This window comes from Pseudophryne corroboree, chromosome 5 (genome assembly GCF_028390025.1).
Source record: "Pseudophryne corroboree isolate aPseCor3 chromosome 5, aPseCor3.hap2, whole genome shotgun sequence".
Taxonomy (NCBI): domain Eukaryota; kingdom Metazoa; phylum Chordata; class Amphibia; order Anura; family Myobatrachidae; genus Pseudophryne; species Pseudophryne corroboree.
This window is the reverse complement of record NC_086448.1, coordinates 212,101,573-212,120,299: the sequence shown is the minus strand read 5'-3', so window position 1 is coordinate 212,120,299 and position 18,727 is coordinate 212,101,573. Positions and strand designations below refer to the sequence as shown.

At 45.6% G+C, this 18,727-nt stretch overlaps 1 protein-coding gene across 1 annotated transcript in view; it reads left to right on the top strand.

Moving 5' to 3' along the window:
* The first annotated feature begins 246 nt into the window (after positions 1–246).
* Positions 247–18,727, top strand: part of KIF5B (kinesin family member 5B) — a 109,660-nt gene continuing 91,179 nt past the window's right edge. The window contains exon 1 of the mRNA XM_063922078.1: positions 247–618. Coding sequence (XP_063778148.1) covers positions 493–618 — 126 coding nt within the window. The 5' untranslated portion in view covers positions 247–492. The remainder of the gene's footprint in view (positions 619–18,727) is intronic.

Genomic DNA, 18,727 nt, shown 5'->3' with positions numbered 1-18,727 from the left:
ATACACTCATAACAGCAGACATGTTACCGTAGACTTATGTGTAACGTTAGCATCGAGATTTGGTCTCTGAAAAGATGGCCGCTGCGGCTGATACTTGACATTGAAACTTTCGACGCATGTTTCAGATAGTGAATGTTTTGTCTCTAGTGTCTCACCCTCTCTCGCTCTCCACCCTCACTAGGCCGAGCCGCGCATGCGTGTCACACGCATACGGGCGATCCCAGCATAGGCGAGCATTACGTCAGCGCCACTCCATAGCCGGCAGGTGGGGGGCGGAGCCTGGATCGTCACCACCGGCCTCCGCCATGGCTGCCATATTGAATGGGAAGTGAGCCTCATCCCTCCGCCCACTGAGCTTGGCGGCGCACAGACGGGGGCTGGAGACTGGTGGCGGATCCGGCTCACTGACTCTGCAACACACATCACCCGGCCGCCGCCAGCCTCTCACACATACCACCTCCCGGGCCTGAGGCGGGGGAGAGAGCCGACAAGATGGCCGACCCGGCGGAGTGCAGCATCAAAGTGATGTGCCGCATCAGGCCTCTCAACGACTCCGAGGTGGTGCGGGGCGACAAGTACGTGGCTAAGTTCCAAGGGGAGGACACGGTGATCATCACGGTCAGTACCTAGGCAGCGCCTGCGCTACACTCCCACACACCCTGCGGCTCCCTGTGGCCCCCCGATAGCAGGGAAAGGGGTCACTGTGGCTCTTCTGATTCTGGTGTCCCCATCTACCCATACTGAGCCAGCCTTTGCAGTGATTGCTGACCTTTTCCTTGCTATGCTGTTCCCATGCGTTGTATAGTAAACAGTGTCATCACCAGAAGATGTCCTATTTAGCCCCCACCTTGTTTACTAATTCTGCCCCCTCACCCCCTGGTGCCCCCCCTTCCTAAATGTCAGTGATTGTCTTACCTGGGAGAGAGGAACATCTGCTGACCAGAGCTACTGTTGTATGCTCCCCACCCATATTGTGGCTCAGTGTGAATTCACTTCCAACAATATCATATTGTGTTTTCGAAGAATTTATATTAAGTTTATGACTTTCTGTATAACCTGCTTCATCAGTGGAAGATGTTGCTTCAGAAGCACTGGAGATACGCTGGTTGCCTATGGGCTGCTTTTAAGAATAAATCCTTTGATGGAAACTGTTTTCACTCCATAATGTTACATAGTGTTTTGTCTGAGCAAGCACTACTATCCTTTTATCATTAGTGTTTGAGATCTCCAATCTGAGTGAGCACTCCCCTTCACTTACCATGGATTTAGTGAAAGTTCTGCGGCAAGTATTCTCTTTCCTAGATCCATTTTCTGATTACACCACCAATAAATAGGTCATTAAGTGGGGCACACAAGGAAACCAGGCTGTGCCAAGTCCATATGCTCTGGAACAGAATACAAATAGTAAGTGTGGTCAGTAAATATATAATTGAATGCAAAAAGTTTTTTTTAATGATTGGTTTTAGCCTGTATACTTTTTATTTTATTTCCACAGCAAGAAGCCTGTGTATACATGTTAACTTTTACTGTCTGATATATGCATCAATCCAGAATACAAGTAGTTCCATATTCAGGCTGAACTGTGACAGTTTGTAATGAATGGGTCCCTTTTTTTTTTTTAGATTTTTTTTTTAATTAACCCATCGCCTATTTATGTGGGAAAAGAGATTCTAATTCTTTATCTTCATTTTGTTTGTGTCATAAAAGCAATTGTTTGCTCAGACGAAGAAAAAATAGTGGGCGTAATTTCTCACGGATCGCAAATGCTAATGTCTGGTGCCTTCTCATATCTGTCAGATGATGTACAACAGTGTGAATATCTGTAATATGGACACAGAACAGGCAGTTTCACAGCCTCAGAGAGTATGACCTGTCTCATATTCTGCGGCTTTCCTGACGGGCAAAGAGCTCTCATGCTGCAAGGGAGATCGCAGAGGCTAATTTACGGATGCCCATGTAAGTGTTTCAGCGGTTCCAACCTGCCCGTGTACATCTGACCAACCCCTCATAATTTTCCCTGAATACTGGCTTCCTGTCACTCACTTTGTGCGTGATTCCTCTGTGCAAGCAGCATCGCAAATCAATCGCTGCGCAATGGATAACGGTCGCTCCCCTTGCGTAAATATCGTCCTTTGCATCTGTAGTTGAATCAGGCCCAGTGCTCTGGAAAAGACAGGGAGACTGAGGTCTTCAAATAAAATGTATGTTCTAATTGCGGACTCTATCGTTCTGATGTCACACGTGTGTGTGAGTGTTATTGATGTATGCAGGAGTAATGGTGATTGCTAAAACTTTTACATTGAATGCAGAAGCATTGGCTGTGGGAAATTAATAACATTGCTTTAGTATACAGTTAATATACAATCCTTTTAAAGTTGGATTATGAAATATTTTCATGTAGCGTTGGTAAACTCTTTAATAAGACATGTCTACATTACGTCATTGTTTAGCCTGTGAATAGGAAGTGTCACCCGTGGGATTTTATGATCCCTCTTTATTTTCATTGCACAGTTCGGAAAGCTGATGAGCTGTAATATCTGGGTGTGTTCTCTTTGTTAGTCATCTCTCTCTCTCTCATCTTGCTTATTCTTTTAGACCATATTCTGAAAGCCTTACACTGTGCTTAGCTTCTGGAAGTAATTCTAGAGCTGATGGTGGCTGTAACTTAAAGAACTCTGCATCTGGGGATGTTTGTGGTTACTCAGCACTACTGGTAACTGCTACTTGGGGACCAGCACTCTCTATGTAACGCAGCATTTCTAAGGATAACTTATTTTGATAACTGACAAGACAGAGTGCGTATGTTTGTTTTTATCAATGTGATTATTGTACACTATTTACTGTAATTTTACATTGTGCTTCTGATATGTGGTCTGTGCTGTGTATGGGTACATACCCACCAAATTTGACTTCCGTTTGCCATCCAGTTCTACACCATGACTGGATCTGATTGACGTAAAGCATCCAGTCAGTAAATGCTGCTGTTGGTTTTTTTTTCTTACATTTTTTTTTCAATAGCTGTACCTGACTTGTGCTTCCCAAGCAGTATAATGCATTTTATTCCCACCCTTTACTTTGAAATTGCAGTATCTTCCATCTTTCTCCACCCTGAAGAGTTTGCCACATCCCTCCAACTTGAGGAGTAATATTATAAGATAGGGCTGTGGTTCATTTGAAAACAAAATGAGGAGTTTTGCCCCGTGGGGAAGTGAATGATATCATAAGTTTGCCTGTAGCGATGGTAGCAATTCTTAAGCATGCTGTTTTTGATGTTTAGGTGTGATGTTCTATGATGTGGCATAGCTTATAGTGTATGTAGGTGTCGTTTTTTTATTTTTTATTCGTATTTGTCATGCAGCTTTTAAGGGCCTTTTTATAATGAAGTTGTATATAAACAAGACGCAAGTAACCGTATAAAACAAGTGCTCCCATATTGCTGCTATGTGTGTTTAAATCTTATTGCTTGTTAAAACACACTTCCTTTTACTTGTTTCAAGGAAGTGACTTGGGTCAAATTTGGACTGAAGATGGGATATTTGTGTCATAACTATTTACAGAAAAGCAAAAGCTCTGCTTGTAATATAGTGTGCAGTATATTATCCCTAAGGTGTATACTGAAAATGTTGTGTGCTGCCTGTGTGCTGTGTCTGACATTGTTTTATATGGCAACCGAGCCTAAGGTGATGCCATCCAAGCTATTCCTGCTTTAGGCTAGATATAAGCAAAGAGCAAGATTACATTTGTAAAATGCTATATACATAGAAACAGAATATTTAGTTCCTTGTGAAAGCTGTCTGCTACATTGTGCGTTTTGATCTGCACGCCATTGTGTTGTACATCATATTTATGTCTTCATCTCTAGAAGACATTTTCCTATCCTTACTTACAGAACCGGTTATGGCAACATTGCTTATACAGGTTGAGTATCCCTTATCCAAAATGCTTGGGGCCAGAGGTATTTTGGATATCAGATTTTTCCGTATTTTGGAATAATTGCATAACATAATGATATATCATGGTGATGGGACCTAAATCTAAGCACAGAATGCATTTATGTTACATATACACCTTATACACACAGCCTGAAGGTAATTTTAGCCAATATTTTTTATAACTTTGTGCATTAAACAAAGTGTATCTACATTCACACAATTCACTTATGTTTCATATACACCTTATACACACAGCCTGAAGGTCATTTAATACAATATTTTTAATAACTGTGTGTATTAAACAAAGTTTGTGTACAGTGAGCTATCAAAAAACAAAAGTTTCATTATTTCACTCTCACTCAAAAAGTCTGTATTTCGGAATATTCCGTATTTCGGATATTTGGATATGGGATACTCAACCTGTATAGCAAATTTTATGCCATTAGTTTTCCCCAACTCTGATTCTAAGGGACCACTAACAGTGCATGGTTTACAGAACTCCACAGTATCTGCTTCTAAATGTGTCAACCAGTAATGAGTACATGTGCGCTAACTAGGAGATCTGGAAAACATGCACTGTTTTGTAATCTTTGAGGGCTGGAGTTGGGAAACACTGTTCTGTGCACAGATTTTACTTTACTCGAATAACGCAAGGTGCTTGTGCTATAATTGTCTTGTTTTGGCTGTTTTAATATAAAATTTTTATGAGAATAAAAGGCATACTCTGCCAAACCTTGTAATTCTACCATGACGCTATAGCTGCACAGGGGTCGATTCAATTCAGTGAGTTGAATAGTGCCGGGAGTTAGCTCCCGTCGCTATTCAATTCAGCTCATGTTAAGTCGGCGAAGGCCCGTTCTCGCCGACTTAACAGATTGGATTGTCGGGAGAACGGGCATTCTCCGACTTAACTACCCGCCGCGATGCTGATTCCCAACAGATTCAGCCTCGCGCCGACCGCGCAGCGGCACTTTTGTCGGATTTCTTCTCTCATCTTCCGGGGGTGAGAGAAGAATTCCCGACAATTAGTGTCACTTGGCGCTGTATTGAATAGTGCCAGGAGCTAACTCCCGGCGCTATTCAACTGTCGCTGAATTGAATCGACCCCACAGTGTATGCTGGCAGTGGTACCATATGTTGACCCTGTATTGTGCATTTTTACCGGGCACCATCCTGTCAGGAAAAGTGACATGGTATAATTGCTGAAATGTTATAGTGCTGATCCAGTTTGCGGTGGTTTGTTCTCCCTGGTAAAGTGTCCGCAGCTATATTCAGTTACAGACCTGCTGTCAACAAGCAAGCAGCCCTGTGGCTAATTGAACCTGCCTCTGTGTTAATTACTTATGTTTTCCCATCTAAATGTCTCTTGCGTAAAGTCTGAAAAATATGACCATGTACCTGTTTCTCGAGTACTTATTGTGGAGTATGGGCGTCCTTTGCCTGTGGCTAGTAGCACTCTGGTCTCAGTTGGCAGTGAGTTCTATGGCAGCTGCTCTGTGCGGAAAGATGCATATACTCTGTTCACTATAGTTATATGTACATATCCTTCTGCCAATCCATGTTGAAGTGCCTTATTTTGATAAATCTGTATATTGTTACAAGTACATTGTAAATACTGTTGTGAAGGACTTTATTAAGCAGTAAAGGCCATACACACGGTGAGATTCAGGGCTGTGCCCGATTCTCACTATGCGACAGGGGCTAGGTCAGCATCGCAAGAACATAATGACTGTGCTTGCGATACTGACTGTGCGATTTTGGCTAAGTGTCAATTTTGACTATCTCTTCTATAACGATAGTCAAAATTGACTTGCCTGCACAGACTATCTAGACTTGCGATGCCGACCGCGCATCGAATCAGGATCGCAAGGTGACTTTCACCTTGCGATCTGCACTAACTTTTCTTACAATTTTGACTATATAGTCAAAATTGTAAGAAAATATCTCACAATGTGTACACACCATAACACAAACACAGGCACAGGTTTTAGAAGCAGTGAAGGATATATTATTGCTGATTTTATCAGATGTATAAGTTTTGTCTTGTGATCTTTCATCTCTACTGAAAACTTTCCCCCTGTCCTTGTGTAGCCTATTTGTGTATTGGCTCCCAATCTCTTCTCTCTTTTCTACAAGCTGTAGTCCACTAGATATTTCTGTAGTTGGCTCCTGCCTTTAGAAGTACTTGGTGCTATTTTAAGGGGGAAGGTTGTCTATTAATGGAAATTTAGTGTGTATATGGTAAGTCGGGACAATCAGTTTAACCTTGTTGATGATATTTCTATTAAGGTAAGGGTGTGTCTTTGTGTTAGAATGAGGGTGTGTCTATGAGTTAGATTGTGATTTTGTCTACTAAATCCTGACTAAGCACGTCTATGTGTAATACTACTGAAACACGTCACCTAGTCAGCGTTTATGTTCTCTCTTACGTAATTGCTGATTGCTTGGAGCATTACATTGCAAAAAAATGGTGTGAAGAGTAGTCTGTAAAGCTTTATCAATGTACATTAACCTTCAAAATGTTCTCTTTATATACAAGTCAGGTCTCCCTTATCTGTAATTCTATAATCAAGAATTTTTGGATCTACTGTGATGTCACGACGTTACCTGACTTCGTGACATCACTGTCACTGGCCATTGATAACCGTTGTGGAAGTGGCTTTGCTATTGCTGCTCCACAGCACTTGACCCCCCCCCCCCCCCCCCCAACCTCAAGCTGGACCCCACCGCCAGACTCTGGCACACCTGCTGCTGACACTCTTCTATCATAGCCAGCATTAACTATTTCAGCAATTTGTACTACATTAGCTCTCCATAGGGATTAGACGAGATGGGCTAGCCTTCACTTCCCACGTGCATCAGTGAGCATTAGGTGCCCATGACCCTGTCGTCAGTTCACCAGTTGTCCTTGCTTGGAACACTTTCTCTTACGTCCTAGGGGATACTGGGGATGGTAAGTTATCATGGGGTATAGATGGGGTCCATTGGAGCCATAGCACTTTAAAAATTCTTCAGTGTGCTGGCTCCTCCCCTGTATGCCCCTCCTGCAGACTCAGTTTAGAAAAATGTGCCCAAGGAGCCGGGTGCATTCTCTGGAGCTCCAGAGAGGTTTTCTACAAAACTTTTATTTTAGTTTATTATTTTCAGGCAGCAATGGCTGGCACTAGTCTGTCTGCGTTGTGGGACTTGGGGAGGGGGACCGGATCAACCTCTTGAAGTGTTAATGGTCCGTATCTCCGCTGACAGGACATAGCTCCTGAGGTGGTGTTTCGCATTACCCTCAGGGTGTGCGTGCACTCCAACAGCATGCTGCCACCCCTAACAGAGCTAAAGAAGCTGGAGTGGTGAGTACAGACACTGGGGTCTTGGTTACAGACACCGGGGTCCCTGGAGAATACAGATCACCACTGCTGACTGTTTGTGTGTAGCTGTGCAGGATACAAGCGGTACCAGCGGTTGTAGTGTTAATGACCAAGTGGATCTTACCAAGCTAAGTGGAACGTGTCTGTTACTCCTAACACAGTATGGTGCCACATATGTGCAGAAGTACAGAAGGTGGCCACCTTGGTTACAGATTAAAGTCTCCCTAAAAAAGAAGCCAATATGTATACTGCGCAGTAGCACTCTCAGATTTCAAAATTGTATTCCACTTTGTGCAAGTTTGATTGTTATTGCAGTTATGTGATTTAAAGTGCAGTTTGTTTAAATGCTTGCCAAAAGTGAAGTCTTTCCCATTTATAAGTAGCAGGTAGAAATAGCATTTCAAGATGCCCATTACTGATGCTGTTGGAATGAGTCCATTTAGTCTAACTCCATAATTCTTGAAACATTCTCTGGCAACTGGTCATTCAGCATATAAGGAAAAAGCAAACCTATATCTTAGAATTGTATAAAATGGAATAAACCATTAAGGGACCAGGAAACATAATTTTTCTTAACCCTTTCTTCCACGCTCCCCTTACTCCTGATGAGAAACACTTATTCCTATGTGCATAAGCAACTGACATTGGCATTATTTGTAGACCTGAATTCCAGCTGCAGAATCTGAACTGCAATACCATGTGTTTATTTTTTTATTTTTTTTAAACCACTAGTCTTGTAAAAAAATTTTTTTTTTTTTAAAGGGCATTTTCGATTTGTAAAACCTCTATGGCTGCCCAGTGTCTCTGTTTATAACGCATTTTGCATTTCTGATTTTAAGTATATTCCTGAGGAAAATGTTGTATGTTGTGAACCAGAGGCTCCTCCCTGTATATAACAGTAAAGGCCCATACACACTGAGCGATTTTGAGCTGAAAGCAGGTCACTTTTGGTGTGTTGAGCTGCTTTCAGCTCAAAGCCGCCCAGTGTGTATGGACAAGCGATGAGCGCTGGTGCGCGCTCCTGCTTCATCGCTGGCGGCTGCCGTTCATCTACTGGTATTACCAGTAGATGAACGGCGGGGTGAGCGGCTTTCCATAGCGTCCTGCTATGGAAAGCCGCTCACCCCTGCTGACATCGCCGGGCAGGGGGGAAAAGCGCTCAGTGTGTATGCACTGAGCGCTTTTCAGCCCAGCGATGTCGGCGATCATCGCTATGCGTACACACTGGGCAAAAACACCCAGTGTATATGCACCTTAAGAAGTGCTGGGCAGATGTTGGATGGGATGTACTAAAGAAAAAATGCGGTAAAACCCCCATTTTCAAATGTACTAACCCCGGCCACCCACTTAATGATGCAGAGGGTATCGCTATCTTTTTATGGCGATGCCCTATAGAAGCCTATGGGCTTCTCCACTTCATGTACATTGCAGGTCTCAGTGGTGTCTACATACCTAGATGATCCGTTGATTTATTTAGTCATTCATAAAACCCACATCTTGTTTCATTGTTTGTGGTTCGGTTACACCAAACCATGGAATAAAATAAAAGCAGAGTTGGAAATGTAGCGTAAAGATAATGTGAAACTGATGGTTGAACACATACATAGTTCTGCTTTCTTATGTGTTTGGAATGGAATAATTTATGACCATGTGAAAACTGAACACATGTCGGAATGACCTGTAAGGAAACACGTCTTTCTTACTTAGAACAGTGTGGCATAATGTGTTGGGTGTCACACAGCATGGGTTTAGCCTGATGACTCCATTGAAGCTGTGTAGTTGCCATTTTATATTGTATGCAATATATTGTTTTGTCAGATTATTTTTTTTGGACCTGGTCCTGCCAGTGATTTTAAGTTATAGAAGTATCATTTCACATTACCCACACTATTTAGGAGACCTGTTTATAGGAACCTCCTTGCTTATTGACTTGCATGGTTAAGTACCAAAACTTTTTTACCTGTTTTCATTGCATTTCTGCTGGAAGTTTCTATTGGTGTCTATTTTATCCCTATCTTAAATAGCCTCTAATTGTTTTTCTCTTGCGTCTTAGAGGATGCTGGGGACTCCGTAAGGACCATGGGGTATAGACGGGCTCCGCAGGAGATAGGGCACCTAAAAAGAACTTTGACTATGGGTGTGCACTGGCTTCTCCCTCTATGCCCCTCCTCCAGACCTCAGTTGGATTCTGTGCCCAGAGGAGAAAGGGTACACTGCAGAGAGCTCTCCAGAGTTTTCTGTTTTAAAAGAATTTTGTTAGGTTTTTTATTTTCAGGGAGTCCTGTTGGCAACAGGCTCCCTGCATCGTGGGACCGAGGAGAGAGAAGCAGGGCTGGCTTTACGGTTGGGCTCTGTTTCTAGGCTACTGGACACCATTAACTCCAGAGGGTGTCGGAACGCATGTCTCACCTGGGGTTCGTCCAGGAGCCGCGCCGCCGTCCTCCTCACAGATGCCGAAGATAGAAGCCGGGTGAGTATGAGAAGGCAGAAGACATCAGGCGGCAGAAGACATCAGATCTTCATGAGGCCATTGCTCCCACTATACACACACAGAGCAGCACTGAAGGGTGAAGGGTGCAGGGCGCTGGGGGGGGCGCCCTGGGCAGCAATATTCCTCACTTCTGGGCATGTTAAGATGGATTAGGCTGCGGAGGCAGTAAATCCAAGAATCCCCGCCATTTTAATAAAAAAAGCACTGGGACCAAAGCCCGCCGTCGGGTGGGCGGGGCTTGATCCTCAGCACTAACCAGCGCCATTTTCTCCACAGAAGCTGCATGCTGAACGCTGGCTCCCTGGTCTCTCCCCTGCTGAACTTCACAGGCTGGAAAAAAGAGGAGGGGGGCACATTGGCGACGCAGTGAGTGGGAATTGGAATATTATTATATAAAAAAGCGCTATCTGGTCATATGTTTCCACAGTGTTATTAAGCGCTGGGTGTGTGCTGGCATACTCTCTCTCTCTGTCTCTCCTAAGGGCCTGGTTGGGGTTTTGTCCCCTTGTAGGTTAATCCCTGTGTGTGTGGGGTGTCGGTACGTGGTGTCGACATGTCTGAATCGGAAGGCTTCTCCAAGGAGGAGGTGGAGCAAATGAGTGGTGTCCCCGTCGGTTGTGCCGACTCCGGAATGGATGGACATGTGGCATCTTTACATAAAAGGCTTGATAAGGCTGAATTAGGGGGGACATCAGGGGGTCAATCCTCGGATTGGACCGACTCACAGGGCCCGTCGGGGTCTCAAAAGCGCCCCTTAACACAAGACACTACTACCGACACGGATTCTGATTCCAGTGTCGACTATGACGAAGTAAAATTGCACCCTAGGGTGACTAAAACTATTCAGTGTATGATTGTGGCAATAACGGATGTGTTGCATATTGAGGATGAACCCTCGGTCCCCGACACAAGGGTACACATGTTTAAGGAAAAGAAACAGATTATTAATTTTCCCACATCTCATGAATTAAATGATTTCTTTGGAAAAGCTTGGGGGACTCCGGATAAGAGACCGCAGATCCCCAAAATTATTTATATGGCATACCCCTTCCCTAAGCAGGACAGGGAGATTTGGGAATCACCCCCCACTGTGGACAAGGCCCTGACGCGCTTGTCCAAGAAAGTGGCGCTACCGTCTCCTGACACAGCGTCCCTTAAGGACCCTGCAGATCGCAGGCAAGTAACTACCTTAAAGTGTATTTATTTTCATACGGGTGCTGTGCTAAGACCGACAGTTGCGTCGGCATGGGTGTGTAGCGCAATTGCAGCTTGGACAGATGAGCTGACAGATCAATTTGATAATATGGATAAGGATACTACATTCCTAACTCTAGCCCATATTAAAGAAGCAGTCTTATTTATGAGGGATGCTCAAAGGGACATTGGACTGCTAGCTTCTAGGGCCAATGCCATGTCTATCTCGGCGAGAAGATCCTTATGGACTCGCCAATGGACCGGTGATGCAGATTCCAAAAAACATATGGAAGTACTACCCTATAAGGGTGAGGTATTGTTTGGGGATGGGCTGACGGACCTGGTTTCCACAGCCACAGCAGGTAAATCAAATTTTTTACCATATATTCCCCAACAGCAAAAGAAAGTAACACCCTATCAGATGCAGTCCTTTTGGTCGCACAAGTCCAGAAGAGGTCGGGGATCCTCTTTCCTCGCCAAAGGTAAGGGCAGAGGCAAAAGAGCACCTGCTTCGGCGGGTGCCCAGGACCAAAAGTCCTCCCCGGCTGCTCCAAAACCCACAGCATGACGCTGGGGCTCCCCTGAGGGAGTCAGCACCGGTGGGGGCACGTCTTCGACTTTTCAGTCAGACCTGGGTCAGTTCAGACCTGAATCCCTGGGTGTTGGAAATAGTTTCCCAGGGGTACAAACTGGAATTCGAGGAGGTGCCCCCGCGCCGATTTTTCAAATCGACCCTACCAGATTCCACATCGGAAAGGGATGTAGTGTTAGCTGCAATTCAAACGCTGTGTATACAGCAAGTGATAATCAAGGTTCCCCTGCACCAGCAGGGAAGAGGTTACTACTCAACCCTGTTTGTGGTCCCGAAACCGGACGGTTCGGTCTGACCTATTTTGAATCTGAAATCCCTAAAACTGTACATAAAAAGATTCAAATTCAAAATGGAATCACTCAGAGCGATAATAGCCAACATGGAGGAGGGGGAATTTATGGTGTCTCTGGACATAAAGGATGCGTACCTTCATGTCCCCATATATGCCCCCCATCAGGAATACCTGAGATTCGCTGTACAGGATTGTCATTACCAATTTCAGACGTTGCCGTTTGGACCTTCCACGGCCCCGAGGATTTTCACCAAGATAATGGCGGAAATGATGGTGGTCCTGCGCAAGCAGGGAGTCACAATTATCCCATACTTGGACGATCTCCTGATAAAAGCGAGATCAAGGGAGAAATTGCTGAGCAGTGTGGCGCTCTCTCTGCGAGTGCTCCAGCAACACGGTTGGATTTTAAATCTACCGAAGTCACAGTTGATTCCGACAACTCGACTACCGTTCCTAGGTATGATACTGGATACGGAACAAATGAAGGTCTTCCTCCCAATAGAGAAAGCCCAGGACATCCAGAACATGGTCAGAGACCTGCAAAAACCGAAAAGGGTGTCAGTTCACCAATGCACTTGAGTTCTGGGAAAAATGGTGGCGGCCTACGAGGCCATTCCCTTCGGAAGGTTCCATGCAAGGACTTTTCAATGGGACCTTCTGGACAAGTGGTCCGGGTCCCATCTGCACTTACATCGGAAAATAACTCTGTCCCCAGGGGCCAGAGTGTCTCTCCTGTGGTGGTTGCAAAGTGCTCACCTGCTGGAGGGTCGCCTGTTCGGAATTCAGGACTGGATCCTGGTTACCACGGACGTGAGCCTCCGAGGATGGGGAGCGGTCACACAGGGAAACAATTTTCAGGGACTTTGGTCAGACCAGGAGTCCTGTCTACACATCAATGTGTTGGAACTCAGGGCCATTTACAACGGCCTTCGACAAGCGGAGAGTCTTCTTCGAAACCTACCGGTTCTGATTCAATCAGACAATGTCACAGCAGTGGCTCATGTGAACCGCCAAGGCGGGACAAGAAGCAGAGTCGCGATTGCGAAAGCCACCAGGATTCTTCGCTGGGCGGAAAATCATGTAAGCGCTCTGTCGGCTGTCTTCATTCCGGGAGTGGACAACTGGGAAGCAGACTTCCTCAGCAGACACGATCTCCATCCGGGAGAGTGGGGACTTCATCAAGAAGTCTTTACGGACATAACACGTCTTTGGGGAACTCCTCAAATAGACATGATGGCGTCACGCCTCGACAAAAAGCTTCAGAGGTATGGTGCCAGGTCTCGGGACCCTCAGGCAGTGGCAGTAGACGCTCTGATAACACTGTAGGTGTTCAAATCGGTCTACGTGTTTCCTCCTCTTCCTCTCATCACAAAAGTGTTGAGGATCATAAGGCAAAGAAGAGTACAGACGATACTCGTTGTTCCAGACTGGCCTCGAAGGGCCTGGTACTCAGATCTACAAGAGATGCTCATAGGAGATGCCTGGCCTCTTCCTCTGAGGGAAGACCTGTTGCAACAGGGGCCCTGTGTATTTCAGGACTTACCGCGGTTACGTTTGATGGCATGGCGGTTGAACGCCGAATCCTAGCGAAAAGGTATTCCGGAAGAGGTCATCCCTACTTTAATAAAGGCAAGAAAGGAGGTGACGGTTAAGCATTATCACCGTATCTGGCGAAAGTATGTGTCTTGGTGTGAGACCAAGAATGCACCTATGGAAGATTTTCATCTGGGTCGTTTTCTCCACTTCCTACAGACAGGAGTGGATATGGGCCTGAAATTAGGCTCTGTTAAGGTTCAGATTTCGGCCCTCTCGATTTTCTTTCAGAAGGAATTGGCTTCTCTTCCAGAAGTCCAGACCTTTGTAAAGGGAGTGCTACACATCCAGCCTCCTTTTGTGCCTCCAGTGGCACCATGGGACCTGAACGTGGTGTTGCAGTTCCTAAAATCACACTGGTTTGAACCGCTTAACAAGGTTGAGTTGAAATTTCTTACTTGGAAGGTGGTCATGTTGTTGGCCTTGGCATCAGCAAGGCGAGTATCAGAATTGGCGGCTTTGTCACACAAAAGCCCCTGGTTGATTTTTCATGTGGATCGAGCTGAATTGAGGACACGTCTGCAATTTTTGCCTAAGGTGGTTTCTTCATTCCAAGTGAATCAACCTATTGTGGTTCCTGTGACTACAAGTGACCTGAAGGATTCCAGATCCCTGGACGTAGTCAGGGCCTTAAAGATTTATGTAGCCAGGACGGCTAGAATTAGGAAAACAGAGGCTCTGTTTGTCCTGTATGCGGACAATAAGATTGGCGTACCTGCTTCGAAGCAGACTATTGCTCGCTGGATCTGTAATACGATTCAGCAGGCTCACTCTACGGCTGGATTGCCGGTACCAAATTCGGTTAAGGCCCATTCCACTAGGAAGGTGGGCTCTTCTTGGGCGGCTGCCCGAGGCTTCTCGGCATTACAACTTTGCCGAGCGGCGACTTGGTCGGGGTCAAACACTTTTGCTAAATTCTACAAGTTTGATACCCTGGCTGATGAGGACCTAGCGTTTGCTCAGTCGGTGCTGCAGAGTCATACGCACTCTCCCGCCCGATTGGATGCTTTGGTATAAACCCCATGGTCCTTACGGAGTCCCCAGCATCCTCTAGGACTTAAGAGAAAATAAGATTTTAAACCTACCGGTAAATCTATTTCTCCTAGTCAGTAGAGGATGCTGGGCGCCCGTCCCAGTGCGGAAACTCTGCAAGACTTGTATATAGTTGTTGCTTACATAAGGGTTATGTTACAGTTGACATCGGTCTTGGACCGTTACTACTGTTGTTCATACAGTTAACTGGTTATGTATGATCCAGGTTACATGGTATGATTGGTTTGGGCTGGTATGAATCTTGCCCTTGGATTTCTAAATCCTGCCTTGTATTGTCCATCTCCTCTGGGCACAGTTCTCTAACTGAGGTCTGGAAGAGGGGCATAGAGGGAGGAGCCAGTGCACACCCATAGTCAAAGTTCTTTTTAGGTGCCCTATCTCCTGCGGAGCCTATCTATACCCCATGGTCCTTACGGAGTCCCCAGCATCCTCTACGGACTAGGAGAAATAGATTTACCGGTAGGCTTAAAATCTTATTATTGATCCTATGGGTCGGATTATTTGGCAGATATTCAAATGTTAATGCTGATGGGCGTAAGAAGTTATTTCAGCTTGCTACCCCTGGAGGTGGCAAGCTGAAATGAGCGTAAAGAGGACCGTTTGGGTGCCCAAACGGGACTTTTCACACTCGCACCCATTCGTTTAGGTGCCTTGCAAGCCTAAACACGTCTCTAATGGGCATGATAAGTGTTTACAATTGAATATTATCCCGCGATCTCCCGTCACTTTAGACGGGAGATCATGCGTGATAAAACAATTTAATTCCCCCCTATATTTCAAAGGGGATCCGGTCTGAAGATCGACAGTGTCTAGGTCGACAATGTTTAGGTCGACCACTATAGGTCGACAGTCACTAGGTCGACATGGATGGAAGGTCGACAGGGTTTCTAGGTCGACAGGTCTAAAGGTCGACATGAGTTTTTCACATTTTTTTTTTTTTTGGATTTTTTCATACTTAACGATCCACGTGGACTACGATTGGAACGGTAAAGCGTGCCAAGCGGTAGCGGAGCGAAGGCACCATGCCCGAAGCATGGTGAGCGAAGCGAGCCATGCGAGGGGACGCGGTGCGCTAATTTGGGATCCCGCTCACTTTACGAAGAAAACGACACAAAAACACACACCTCATGTCGACCTTTAGACCTGTCGACCTAGCACATGTCGACCTAGAAACCCTGTCGACCTTCCATCCATGTCGACCTAGTGACTGTCGACCTATAGTGGTCGACCTAAACATTGTCGACCTAGATACTGTCGATAAAACGAACCACACCCATTTCAAAGTGACTTGTATTTTTCATTTAGAATTGGAAAATTAAGTACATTAAAAAGTACTGTGACCGAATGCACCTCACTTCGCCAGGCGATCAGATATGTTGATCTCGCTGGATTTGGGAACTTAGGGATTTCCTCTTACCACCAGTAACCGCCTATTACGGTCTCCTCCCACTTCGTAGTGGATGGGTGGTGCTGCCAACCACCAAGCTCCTATACTGTCACTTGGAACTGCTTACTTCCACTCAGGCCATTTCAGGTACCGATGGTAGATGCCTATTTCTCCATATGTGTGGACACGCTGCTGCGTCACCACCTGGTTGGTGTTGGCTAGCTCCACGGACCAGTCTCTGCAGGGTACCTGGCTGAGAACTTAAGCTTGGAGACACTACGCAGAATTGAATTGTTCCACCAGCAGCCAGCACATGGCGCCCAGTGGAGATATTCACTTGTAGCTCCGTTTGTGCACTAAAGGCTGCTGGCGTCCGGCGGTGGTGAGCTGAAATGCGCGAGAAAGTAACCCGTTTGGGGCGCTCGAACTGCAGTTTTCGTGATCGTGCCCAGTACTTTAATCGGGTTTAGCTGCTTTACGTGGATAAACCTGACCTTTATGGGCACGATCAGTGCGGGGGGGAAACAAATTTGAATTGCGCCTGACGATTTCCCGTCACTTTAGCATAACAATTTAATATCTCCCACTGGGCTCAATCCAGAACAGCCGGAGAACAAAATAACCTTTGCGCTATTCTGTTGGTCAAAGGATACAGGTGCAGCTATCTTAAAGCAGGGGTGGGGAACCTTTAGCCCTCCAGCTGTTGTTGAATTATGCATACCAGCATGCCCTGCTACAGTTTTGCTATTTGGCCATGCTAAAATTGATGCAAGGCACGGTGGGATGTGTAGTTCAACAACAGCTGGAGGACCGCAGGTTCCTCAGCCCTGTCTTAAAGGAATATGTTTATTGCCCAAAGGCCCTGATTCATGTTAGAAATAAAGCAAAAAAAGTAACTTTGTGTCTGGAATAAACCATGTTGCAATGCAAGGGGAGCAAATACATTTATATTTAGATTTCAGTTTGAACACACCCCACCCAAATATAAATCTCTGCACATGTTACAGTGCATCATGTTTTTGCTCAGTTGCTTGCATGAATCAGGCCCAATGTCTTGAAGACACTTCTAACAGTTTGTGTTTGGGGGTATTGCAGCATATACAAATGCATCCATGCAGCACTCCGCAACGCAGCGAAGATGAGCTTGACTACATATGTAGTTATAGTCAGAGTACAAAACTTGATGATCTAAAGCATGGGTCTTTAACCTGCAGCCGTCCAGCTGCTGTGGAACTACATATCCCAGCATGCCCTGCCTCAGTTTTAGCATGCCTTAATAGCATAACTGTGGCATGACATACTGGGAGGTGTAGTTCCACAGCAGCTGCAGGGCCGCAGGTTGAGGACCCATGGTCTAAAGCACTTCCTCATGCTGGAATCGCCGCACTGGGAGGCGGCTGTCCCAGTCCCCTAGTAGGCGAGACTGCTCACATTAAGTCCTGCAGCCCTGGACAGTGGCTCCTTAATCCCTACATCACTGAGCTGGCTTTCCCAGTCCCCAGTGGTCCACATGTAGCCCTGCAGCACAAAGTGGTTCTTTGTATAGTTTCCTCAGTGCAGAGCACTGGGAGTTAACCCGATGTCCCGCACCAGCCACCACAGGGTATTAGCCTGCAGCACAAAAAAATCAATTTTTTACTAATGGTGTTGCCATACGAATACCCCATTTGTTTTGCATCAGAAAATTCTGGGTAAAAGCAGCAGGTATCTTACAGACCCAACACACTATGCGATAACACTGAAAGAGATGATACGATCTCGTTCATATCTTTCAGTGTGTATGCACCAACGATGAATGATGCTCTTCATCGTTGGTGCAGGGTTGCTCATGCATGCCTATATGGATAGTCTCATCCATTGTAGCATACTGGGCTATAGGGCCGGGTGACGGGGGGAGTGAAGAAACTTCACTCGCGGCGGGGGGTGACAGGGGGTCACCTGCCGCCATATTGGCCATCGGGTACCTCAGCAGCCAATCGCCAGTTGTGTAGGGCCCATTATTCTCACTGGTGCTGTTGAGGAAATCCGTCACCCTTGTTCCTTTATATGCCCCTAATTCCCGCCAAATCCCTTTTTTTATGTGAAACATTTGAAGAAATCTCTAACGTTCATCAAGGGGAGCTTATATTGCTGAGTGGTTATAATTTAGTCCTTGACCCCAAGTTAGATACTCTTCTCGTAGTCACCCTTTTTCTCCTCGTAATGTAGGACCCTTACTTTTAATAAATTATTGGGAGAGTTTGACCTGTATGACACCTGGCACACCCATTTTCCGGCCGAGAGGGAAAATATTGCCCCTATTTTATGGACATGGGATACACACATTCATTTATCGACTGCTCATCATTGGCGTTTTTCAGAGTACCAATTAAATGATCCTGAGACTCTAAAGGCCCTTGCACTCTCATGCTGTACACCCAGACTAACTCTCCTATTGACACCTCGATTTTCACATATTGGTCTCCTCTGGTACTTCCATTCAGAAGGGGTCTCTGCTTTAAAGTCTGTTCCCGAAAAACGCCGGGCGACCTAGAGTCTACTCTACGGTCTTTGGAATCAGAACCGGGCTCACCCACCTAGGACACTATGTAAAAAAAAAAAAAACTCCCAAGAGGTGCAACAACAGCTTCAGATACTTTTCATGCTAAGAATGCATTCAGCTCTTGCTCTCCTTCACCACAAATTTTATTCTACTGGAAATAAAGCTTCCCGCCTTCTGGCACGTAATCTTCGGGTTCGTTGAGCCTGAAATAGGATCAAATGGCTTCTTATTCCTTCTGGTTCGGAGTGTCTTAACACTCTCAACGTTGCTAATTTGTTTTCAGATTATT